The sequence below is a fragment of the Scleropages formosus genome, chromosome 9 (genome assembly GCF_900964775.1).
Source record: "Scleropages formosus chromosome 9, fSclFor1.1, whole genome shotgun sequence".
Classification (NCBI taxonomy): Eukaryota; Metazoa; Chordata; class Actinopteri; order Osteoglossiformes; family Osteoglossidae; genus Scleropages; species Scleropages formosus.
Window position 1 is genome coordinate 25,185,556 of NC_041814.1, and position 12,196 is coordinate 25,197,751.

Genomic DNA, 12,196 nt, shown 5'->3' on the forward strand with positions numbered 1-12,196 from the left:
TCCATCACTTTTACGGTCTGTACTCGTCCTATAAACTTACAAATAAGTGGCACCGATGGAAAAAAGGATTTAATTTTTCAGCACTTCAGATCCTTATTTCCACTACATTAGAAATCTCTGAGGGTTTTGCTTAGATCATTTGTAATCATATTTAAAGAACACCTATTAATTATGTATACCATCACAGTTAACTTAATGGAGTCGGTATTCCTGCCTGTGCTTACCAAATACAAACTATTAATTATTTAAGTTCTTTTAATTAACTAACCCCATGAAGCAATTACCTTCGGTTCATGGGATAAACTTTCTGAACTCGCTCTATCTGGATGCTTTCGACACAATTACTCCGAACATAATTGTACGCGGATCATGTCGGCCCTCTAAAAGGGAGCAGTCACGGCAATTTCTGTTTATTGTTCATACGCTCCCCAAAGCGCCGCAGCTTTATGGATCCGCAAACGATTACAGCACTGGCTCCGGGTCCAAGTCCCGTGCCCTTGGTGCCTCTCTTCCGCTGCTACGCGGTGTCTTGCCTTTCCGTCAGATAAATTGGGGTTACTGTAAGATCCGTTTTTTTTTTTTTTTTTTTGACTGATGCCTTCATTACCTTCCTAATTGCCCAAATCCGTCTGACCGGCACACGCCATCCCGAGGAACGTGTTAATGGATTAGCTGAAGCAGCTGAGCGCAGATGCCATTAGCATTAATAACTGAAGGTGCTACATATTGCAGAATGTCCTCTCCGGCTGCTCCCCTCTATTTCCGCACCACTTTGGAGCTCCATTTAAAGCCGTTCCGTCCACATTCAGCGTGCTGCCCATCTTAGCCGAACGTGTTCGTAACCGATAAGGATTCCGACGCTCGGTCCATTAGAGGAGGAAGGGTGGCCGAAACAATAGGGCGCTGAAAAAAATCCTGCATGGAGCAAATGGCTGTTTTTGTGGGGGGCGAAGCGTAGGCGCTCGAGAGAGGCAGGTTCGAGCAGAAAAAGCTGGCTCCGGTGCAGATTAAAGGCTGCTGTGTTTGATTAACTCGGAAACGAGGAGGAAAAACCCCCCGACTCACAGATTCAATCTGACACCCAATCTGGTGCTCATGAAGAGGAACGGCTGGGGGTCTAATCAGGGCGTTCCTCACCAGCGGTGCAAGCAAAGGCCGTGTCTGCGGGTGCCGAGACGCGCGGCGGAAGAGCAGAAGGAACACGCGCTCGCCCGCCAAGGCTCGGCAGGTGGAACCCGACGCAGCCGGGCGTGGAGCTGCGGGTTCGAGCGCCGCTGTCGCACCGGGATGCAGCGCGTCTCCTGAACTGACGTTTCATCACTTCCCCGCCTGCGACTCTTCATTTCATCCGTGCATTAGGGAAACAGACAGCCAGCGGCAGTCATCGCAGGAGCGCCATCCAGACACGGTGCAGCGGTGTAATCGGTGTCAGAGTCGCTCTGCTGAAGGTAAACGTTTGTTCACAGCGCTCTGCTGTCATATTCCAGGAATTTCCCTGTGCCTGCTTTAGATCGCTGCTTTAACGGAGCGCACGGCCTGCTGTCGAATCAGTGCATTTCACTTCATACAGCTGTCCTAAAGCGTCGGTACTGATTTCCCACAGGGAGTGAAAAGAAGGGTGAACTCATATTACCCACTTAGGTGGGTCTTTCCATTCAACGCAGTTCACAATGTTAATCAACATACAGTTATTTGCCACTTTATAAAGCTGGGTCATTTTATGGGTAAGTACCTTGTTCGTGGGTATTCCAACCTGAGGTGAAACTCAAGCCTGTGACTTTCAGGACCAAAGGCAACAGCACTAACCACTACACTACCAGCTGCCCCTAATGGAAGAACTCTGCTCTTTAGAAAAGTGACAAATTCTCTATAAAATCAGCTCCATTCCACTGACCTGAAGACTGATCATGGGGGGGCATGGAAATAACTGCTAACGTCTCAGCCTAATGACACCAATATAAAGCTGATTTCTTCTTACCATTAGTGTAAGGAGCGAACAGTTGAATTAGTTGATCAAACTCGCTCGTGTGTCTAATGAAGCGCAAAATAAAGCCATAGTCGCCATGTCTTGCACGTCAGGGGCAGCATGTGACATAGTGCATGTGACTGCCAATATGTGCTCAAAGGACCCCCATTCAAATCCCACCTCATACCGTAGCACCCTGGATCAAGGTACTTGCCCTGAATTGCTGCAGCATAAAATACCCAGCTATATAAATGGGTAAAGCGCTGCAAGTAGCTTTGGAGAAAAGGGTCACATCGGTTGATAGATAATAAACTAAAACAACCAAATCGATCCAATTTCAGTAGCACTTTACCCTCAGCAGAGTCACGGTGAACCGAGCTGATGCTGAATTCGCTGAGGTCCACACTGGACGGGACGCCAGTCCATTGCAGGGTAATTAATAAATAAATAAATAAATAAATAAATAAATAAATAAAAATGCTCAGTCTGAAGTCGTCGCATACCCATGCTAATGCACATTTTGCAATCAACCAAATTATTGCCACAACACATGCAGTTTATCCACACGGTCCTAACGATGCAAAGCAGAATATATTTCCTCAGCTGAGACTTTCATCTTCTGCATATTAAGTGGCAGCCCCCCTCTCTTTCACCGCAGCGCACCACCTCAAGGCACACTATGTATTAATGCACTCTACTATCATTGACATTCAAGAAGAATGAATGCGTTCGGCTCCATTCCGCTGACCTGAAGACTGATCGTGGGGGGCATGGAAACAACAGCTAACGTCTCAGCCTGACGACACCCTCAGCTGATATCGTTTTAATTAAGCCAAGGCAGGGAGCGGACCTTGAACCAGCAACCTTCAGATCACGACCCGTCTACGCAGTCGCTAATGTGCCGTCCTGCTTGGAAAGGATTTCGTAACTGCGGGTTAATCTTGCCGCTCGCACGGTGCGCTGTTAAAGTTTTCCAGCCCAGGTTCCCCCGGCGCTCTCGCTCTCGCCTAGGCCCCCCAGCCCTCAGCAGTATTAATAATACACACTGATGGATAAACAAAAGAGCAGTAACATCAAACATTTACAGTCCTACAGCTTCTCTTCCCCCGTCGGGGACAGAGACACACCGAGTAATTCGCTCCTCTGGAGAGAAATACACCCTTCGCTGGCGCTCTGCAGAGCCATCGGCGTGAAACTGTTTCACATGCCGTCCTCCGCTAATAGGCTCCTTCTCTAAGTTTTGGGGAGAGTTAGATGAATGAGATGGATGCTGGATATAATGAGGCGCCGAAATACCGTAAATCCAGCTGTTTTATAATTGTAACACTTGTTTGTCTCCAGGGGGAAAAGTTTGCAACAAAGACCGAATTGCTATTCTATGATTTGTCCTTCGGAAAAACGTGGAGTTTCTTCACGTTCACGGAACGGATTTAAATAGTTACGCAACATACGTCCGTAGCAGGGGTGTCCGATCATGACCTTTGAAAGCCGCAGGCAGGACACGGCGCTCCGCGGATTAAATAAATTCATCATTTGGACAGATGTTAACTGTCGACTGGGGTTACTGTAAAAAATGTGCAGGTCAGGGAAAAGTATACTGTCCCAATTATCAGATTATATCAACGAGAGAAACACGCACTGACTTGATGAAATCAGCTGTGTTGCACCAAATGCCTGTAAACTGTAAAAAGTAAACCGTGGGGTTTTTTTAAACAAACACTAATGCCTTTTATAAATGATTCTTCTGTTTGTCTAATACCTGCTTCTCATTTATTCGTGGTTTATTTGAATGGCATAAGAATGGTTTAAATACATTGTTTTACATTGTTTTATATGTGTAGAAGCACTTGTGTCAAAAACCAAAAAAAAATTCGATTACATATGCTATCACTACAGTTACTTTGTTTGGTACAATAAATGTCAAATATGGGGCACATGAATTATTCTTTCAAAAATCTGTATGGGAAACCTGCCTGTTATGTCTCAGTCACAAGGGGTCCAAAATCAGAAGTCCATGAGGTCTCAGTCTCGGTCCTAACGTGCCGGAATGAGCTCACCCTGTCCCTCAGAACTGCTGGATCCCTCCCATTTTTCCAGCACGGGCTCAAAGCTCATCTCACAACCCTTCACCTCACAGTCCTTCACAACCTGTTTCTGTTTTCTTTTTGAACTATCCACCTATTTGCATTTCACTTCTGTGGGGAGCTACTTGACTGATGAAGCCCTTTGTCTGTTGTGAAGTGTCAAACGCGTATGTATAAATGCAAATATAATTTCTGCAATAAAAACTTCAAGTTAATTCTGAACGACTCCTGTTACTGGGAGTTTATTGCAAAGAGCATCTATTCACAGCGTTGCTCTGTTGCCAAATAATAGAGGCACATATTTCACTGGAGCGATTCAAATTTACCTTGCTCAGCTTTACAGCAAAGGTCCCTTCAAGGATTTGAACCTACAAGCTTTCGGTGTAATTCCGTAGTTGCAAGGTGACCTTTCTCACTGCAGCTTAGCTGTTTTAAGCCAGATGACAAAAGCTACCCGATTATAAAAACTATTTTCATCCCATGGCATCTGGAAGTTCTCATCTCAGCAAACCTGGGGCAAAGCAGCTCTAAAGAGTAGACTGACAAAAAAATCAGCAAGCGACAGCTTCTTCAAAATGTTTGTCACTTTGCATGAGCTGCCTAACCTTGCCCAGGAAATGTATGGATGATGAAGACATTTACCGCCTTATCCTTCCATCATTTTCATCAGCTACTGGTCCAGCGCAGGGTCATGATGGTGCAGAGTCTAGGCCACATGTAGAGAGCATGAGACAGGGTACACCCTGGACAGGACGCCAGTCCATCAGAGGGCAATCTCACACACACACACACACACACACACGCGCACACACACAGTGGGAAATTTAGAGTCACCGGTTCACCTAAAATACATTTGGACTGCGGAAGGAAACCAGAGCACCCAGACGAAACCAACAAAAACATGGGGAAAACATGCAAACCTCACTCTGAGCCAGACTTGAACAAGCAAAAAGCAAAATCCAGGCACTGTGGAGCGCTGCCCAACTAACAATTTTATGCACACATACACTGATGAAACCAATCATCCCAAGCAGGATCATGGCAAACCGGAGCCTAACCCGGCAACACAGGGCGCAAGGCTCGGAGGGAGGGGACACACCCAGAACGGGATGCCAGTCCGTCGCAAGGCAACCGGAGCGGGACTCGAACCCCAGACCCGCCAGAGAGCAGGACCCTGTCAAACCTGCTGCACCACCATGTCCCCAAAACAGACACATAGATGACCAATTAATAAACTGACACAATATTCTCTGCTACATATTAAAAGCAGTGCCTTTACTGTACTTTTACCAACTCAAATAAACAGTAAATTTCTCCCTCTGTCACTCAGTTCCCCAGTCATGTTTGACTTATTTAAATGTGTTTAATATCTTCCATCTCCCTCAGTGTCCTTTAAAGGGACACCACTTCCTCCTCTGCTGCGTCTTCGCTCTCCAAAGAGAAGCGAGTCACCTACCCTGCCGCTATTAATTATTTACCGCCTCCTGTGTTCTCCTTGTTGTACTGCACATTCCTAATTACATGTGGCTCCCCTTTGATGGAATAAGAATCAGTCCCTGGCCCCTCCCTCAAAATGACATCTTACATTTTCCCATTGAATAATTAATGGCATGCAGATTTTGAAGGCATTAGCAACGCCCCAGTAATTTATGACGGGGAGCAATTCGGGGAAGAGCGTGTTGGCAAGGGTGCCGGCATGGACAAAAATCGCTTGCCGTTCTTTTCATCACTCTGCTCGCTCCGTGCGGGAGAACATGCTCTACAAAGAGAGCAAACCGTTTTGGGAGACGCTTGGCCGAGTGTGTAACGATGACTAATCCGAGCTCCTAAGAGAGGAGTGCTTTTGTCTGCAACTGCTGGTGGATTTCTCAACAAAGGTTATTTTTTGTTGCTATTTCTCATGCACGGATTTGCTCATGAGAGCGTCCAGACACGGGATGCCGGTTGCAGGTGTCTCCACGGGCCAAACTCCTCCCACCCGGAAAACATCCCTGATCGGCTTCAGCTGACGTAAGAAAACGAGCCCGCTCTACCCACGGACTCATCAAGCTCCACGCGCAAAGAAAATAGGGCCGGGATGCCGACGGTTAAAAATCTGAAGTATCGGCGCTGTGAGCACAGGTGAATACCGGCCTTGGATCTACACACCATGAAGAGGAACGGCTGCTTCCCCACAACAGGTGACCCAGAAACGCAACCCCTGAGGAGGTCCAGTCCTGGTCAGCAGGTGCACGTTGCTTTTCTAGAGCAACGTACTTGGAGCACTGAGGCCAAGACACAACTGGTGCAAAAATCTTTCATTTTTTCCAACATCCAAGTGAAATATGAGGTTCTGCACGTCTACTGTAAGAGAGTACATTATCGCCATCACGCTCACTCACTTAGCAGATGCTTTTCTCTGAAATGGCGTACAACTAAGAGTAAACAAAGGGCTTAAGTTACATGTAGGGTGAGGAGAAGTATTTATATATTTCAGGCTCTCCAGGAAAAGCTGGGTCGAAGGGTCAAACGGAAAGACCCCCAAGTACCCGAGCTCGGCCGCTACATTAAAGACGGCAGTATAACTAAACGCAGGTCTAAATCACTACATAATGTTACGTGCCACGTTCTCCAGCCACATTTTTATAACCGGGGGGATGTGCGGAGGGGGGGTTAGAATACATCAGCAATAAAACTTGCCATAAAAATGCAAAACGCCCTCATGGATTGTGCTGCACCTGTGCAGAGCCAGAGCACTGCTTTAAAGTATAAGCGAACAACGGCTGCATCGCATCGCCGTGTTCAGTTCTAACAGAACCCAGATTTCTAATAAAAGGAAAAAGCGGAAAGGGTAGGGGGTTGGGGTTGGGGTTGGGTCGGATCCGTAATGACGATTGATGTCGTCGGCTCTAAATCATTTCTGTCGGGCCCAACGCGTCGCAGTGGCACGCAGGCGCTCGGATGGGGTGGGGTGGGGTGGGGTGGCGCTGGGTGTCGGGTTCGCTCGTGTGATCTCATGAAGACAGCCCGGCGCGCTACATGCGGGACGTGTCTCCTGGCATCGCCGCCATCTCATCCATTTTTAATGGGACGCACTCGGCTGAGCAGGACGCTCCAAAACTGAGGACGGAGACACGGAGCCCAAAGGTTCGGATCCCTCGGGTGGAACTGATGTTGCATCCCTTCCAATAAATAAATAAATAAATAAATAAATAAATACTCGGCTGTAAATACGCAGCTGTTTCACCTCAAACCGTTTTCCAAAAAGGCCCAGCAAACGCGCAGCTGTGGACCGATGAGATGCTTTAAAATAAACACGCAGCCAAGTGACATGGACGAAAAGGTGTTCTTGTGTGGCGCCTCTCAAGCGCACGCCTGTGTATTGTATTCCAACAAGGTGCAAGTGCGCTCGGTGCAATAGCGTGAAACTTATTTAAGCATCTACAGCTAATGTGCTTTAAAATCCCTCTTTTGTTAGAAAAAAAAAGCCCCTACTGCCTCCCTTAGCACTTATCCACTCGTTTCGCACTCATCCACACGTCCATTCGAGCAACGACTACTTGACGAGGGAAAAAAAAAAAGAAAAAAAAAACCACTCCTTCGGCAGGTCGGCACTCCCAACCGCTTCCACTTAGCGGGCGACGCGATCGGACACTGACTTGCTCTGGCCAATTAGGTGAGATGTTACTATTTCCAGGGCTCTGAAGTCAAAGGCATTTAGCCATGCAAACAGAATCAATTACCCCGAGGCTCAAGAAAAAGATTTGAATTTCCAACTACTTATCGATTCACGCCTTTCATTCAATTAGCTCTGCGGAGTGTCGTTTCTACCTGGAAGCCATACGGTCGAACTTAGAGCGCGGAGCTTGACTTGCATTTTAATATATGCGGCGCCTCCACGTGATGTATGTTTCAATCGCCTGCAGTTAACTGTCGTAATTGCTGTATGAATCATATTAATTTTGAGATGGTTGCCTTTGTGCGAGCTGGGTGATTGATTGGCAGGTCTCTCGGCCGATAGCACGTGTCGATGTGCGGTACTCACAGCCAATAGTATCTGGAGGGCGGAATGCATGACTTCCACATACTGGAACTCCAGCATGCAGCCGGTGACGGAGATGTAGGTGTGGTCCTCCAGGGTGCGGGAGGCGGGGGCCGGGACTTCCCTCCGTACGCAGCCGGGACCGTGTTCCCGCCACCAGGAACGATGCATGGAGATGTTGAAGGTCATGAGGTCAGTGTCCTGCAGGAAGAAGAAGAAGAAGAAGAAGAAGATGCTGAGAGCAGAGATCTTACAGCTTGCATAAGGCCATTCGAAAGAACAGCAGGTGCCCACAAATATTTGGGCGGCTTGTCCTCGTATCCCACATAGTCAATCAATTCAGGCAGAGATCAATTCGGGGGAAAAAAGGAGACATTAACAGCCGCTCCCGCGTTCCTAAAAACACAGGCTCCTCTGTGCGGAGATCCATAAATCACTTCCCCAGGCAAAGAGGGGAGCCGCAGTCGCTGGCACTGTCCGGCAATTACTCCACAGCATCTCCTGGGGAAAACTCCCAATTTTCCCGCGACGGCACATTTCACCCAAGACATATGTACACCCAGCTGCAGTATTATTGGAAAAATATTTTCAAACGCGTTATAGCGACGGTGTCAGCTCCGTTCCGGAGACATTGTGTGTGTGCCACGTTTTTGCCGAATGCAACCCATTCCAAAAACTTTAACTGGTGTAATTAGTACCTAATTAACTGCACTATTTATATTTACAGAAATTTCTCAGAAACAACTGCAATCTCCATGTGTGCTTTATCGTTACAACGTGTCAGAACGTTGTCAGAGAGAGATATCAAAATGATTGAGATGGGCAATTAGGAAAAGGGGGCTGGAGCGAAAACCTGCACATACTGTCCTCCAGGAATTTAATTTGACACCCCAGACGTACAGCGGACCTGAAAGAGCCATTAATTTCCATTAAACTGCAATTAAAAGGCCCTCAATTTAATGGATCCGAATGGAGGTGGTTGGCGCAATGGGGGAGTGGCCCCAGGTGTCACACGAGGGCCAGGGTGACCTCTGGGTATCGCAGCCTTCTGTTACGCCCATGGGCACCATTGTTCCAGAAGCCTCAAGCAATTCCACTGTGACAGGACTGTCCATCAGTACGTGCTGTGAAATGGGGGAAGGGGACAGCGGGAAGATTGGAAGAAAGGTGTGTTGCAGGGTCCCCTTGTGACAGAGGTGTCAATCAGAATGTAACCGATGACAACTTGGGATAAACGAAAAAAAAAGTGCATTTCTACACCAGACAAAGAGTTACAGATGCAGATGTCGTGACTCATTCAGGTCTTCCGATACCACCGTTTTTCACGAAGCATTTTCCAGCAGTAGCTACATATTGAATTCGTAAGGACTACAAAGGTAATTGTAACAAATAATGTAGTGCAAGTTTTTGTAGCTGTTGGGAAATAAGGAGAAATCTGGGTTCAAGTTTGAGACACCTCTTGAATTTCGACAAGGATTCAGCAGCTGTGAGGTCCAGCGGGAGTTCATTCTGCCGCATTGAACCAGAAGAGAGAACCTTCTTGCTTCTGATTTTGAACCTCTTGTGTGTGCAACCACCAAGCAGCCAGCGGTGGAGGAGCATAGCGGTCTAGATGAGGCGTAGCAAGCGGTTGGTATCGGGGAGCAGACCCATTGACCGTTATGTAACTAACGCTCGCTCCTCCCTCCCCATTTCACACACTTCCCAGCAACCAGGTCTCTGTAACACGCGATGCGGTAGCCCTGTCCTGAGAACATCATCCATAATTTATCCGAATCCTCACGCTCAGCATCCAGCCCCTTTATCTTCAATGTGTCACTTCTTTCCCAGACACTCTCTCGCAGCTCCGCAGTCCGTTTTGTCCCTTTGTTCTTCTCGCCTCTAAGTTCCGGTCTCTTTCGCTTCCCCAGGCTCCCGGGCAGAGGAATGAGCCCGAGCGCCTCGTGCTGTAATTGCCCAGCCTACTCTCTTGTCACCGGCGCAGGACTCTGCGGAGAAAATTACTGTTTCCATCGCAGCAAGCCATTCATCTACAGACCAAGGCCAGTAATTTCTCCTGAAAATAATAGCTCTGAAACGGGGGAAACTTCCAAACGTGTCTTTCTTTTTCGCAGCTCTCGCTGCCCAACCAGCCACATCCTCAGCCCGATTCCGGAATGATCCACTACTCGGATGTCCCCGCTGATATTCCCAGTTGTCTCCTGGACTCAGATTGCGCTCCTCAAAGCCATAGGCTACGTGCCAGAGGCCAGGTGGGAGGCCAGTGGACCTCAGGCGAGTTCTGCTACAAAAAGAACAGCTCCCAGGCATCACAGCTCAACTCTCCCCATGTTCTTCCAGCGACGCTACAGGCTCTGAATACCACATAAAGAAATGGAGGCAACGCCCAACTGAAGCAGCCACCTATCTGCAACTGAGAGCTCCAGCCGCGCATAAGCAAATAAATCAACACGCGGCTTTCGCTTCTCAGTGAGGGCATCACGGCTGAGACCGACTCTTTTACCGCCTAAACAGTAATCATGACAGCAAGAGTCATCCAGAAGGTGGATACACAGACGTATTCATGCTTAAACAACCAACTTCAAAATTCCAACTCCTTCATGCTCAGTACAGTATGAAAAAGAACAGAGATAAAGTGTAACAGTTTAATAATTGGAGTCAATATTATGTGCATGATATTTACACACACACACACACACACACACACACACACACACTTTCTGAACCACTTGTCCCATACAGGGTCGCAGGGAACCGGAGCCTAACCCGGCAACTCAGGGTTGGCTGGAGGGGGAGGGGACACACCCAGGACGGGACGCCAGTCCATCGCAAGGCACCCCAAGCGGGACTCAAACCCCAGACCCACTGGAGAACAGGACCCGGTCCAACCCACTGCGCCACCGCGCCCCCCAGGCATGATATTTACATTGACACCTATTACATTTACATATTACAATTATTACATTTACATGTAGCAGATGGGATGTGGGCACTCAAGAAACAAAACTGCATTTGACAAAATACACAGTTATAGTCGCAGATGTGCGACTGTCGAGGAAGAGTCAGTTTGTCCGATAGAACAGCGGTTCTTGCCGAAGCTCATTATATGAGTAGCTGCCTGTAGAATGGAGACTGAGAGGAAATACAGAAGCGTTCATAACAGACGGCATGAATAAAGCAAATTTATGGAGCTGTTAGAACATCAGGTGAAAAGTTGGTCTGAGAAAGATGGACTATGTGACGTTTACTGAATCCCAAAGGGGATTCAGCAGTTCCGAGGGACAGTGGGAACCCATTCCACAACACTGGAGTCAAAACCCAGAACCTACAGGCTTTCAACCGCACTAACACCAGTGAACTTGGAAAATCGTCCCGTTAATGCTATTGCTGCTCCAGATGGGAAATTACTTCATTACAATGTGGCAGCAAAATTCAAGAAGCTATTTTAACAGAAGTTATAAAGAACTTCTGAAATGGCAGCACACATTTGCTGTACCCTTGAATCACTGCAGTACCATCGACCATTCCTTATCAGTTAATACCAAAGCAATAACGGTAATATTTCCTTTACCGGCGACTATACCACAATGTATGAGCACATCCTGTCTACTTAAAGAGTCCAGCCAATTACTGGCAGCAGCTGTGAGTGTTTAGTCGAAATGCGGAAAGAATGACATTCGGTGGCCTCAAACACACCCCCGCACGCACACACGCTCACGCATTTCCACAAACGCGCAGTGCTGATAATGTACAGTCCTTATAGGCGTCGAGTAACAACACCCTCCAAGCAGAAGGCCGGAGCGTGATTAAAATTAGCACAAAACACATTAAAAATAAAAAGTGATAAATGTTCACGTTTACATGTTTCACCAAGGAGGCAATTAAACGCCACGAGCAAAGCCACTGCACAATATCCCATTAACATAATGAGCCAATTCTAGAATTCATTAGCATAATAGAGCATTTTAGTGTAAGATAGCTGGATAAAAGCAATTAAATGCAAATGAAAGGGATATTTAATGCTGACACATTAATTAATTGTGTTTGCAGGTTATTTGTAAATTCGTTCAGGTTTTATTTCGGGCAAAGAATGCCTTCTAGATACTGGGAATTAAAAATCAACTG

The 12,196-nt window shown here is 47.2% G+C and overlaps 1 protein-coding gene across 4 annotated transcripts in view; it reads right to left on the reverse strand.

Annotated features, from left to right (window-relative positions):
* The window catches only part of LOC108929635 (sodium/potassium-transporting ATPase subunit beta-1-interacting protein 3), a 122,759-nt gene that overhangs the window by 24,409 nt on the left and 86,154 nt on the right, over positions 1-12,196 (reverse strand). For all 4 annotated transcript variants that reach the window (XM_018744319.2, XM_018744317.2, XM_018744318.2 and 1 more), the window contains exon 4: positions 8,075-8,272. In XM_018744319.2, the coding sequence (XP_018599835.1) occupies positions 8,075-8,272 (198 nt within the window). The remainder of the gene's footprint in view (positions 1-8,074; positions 8,273-12,196) is intronic.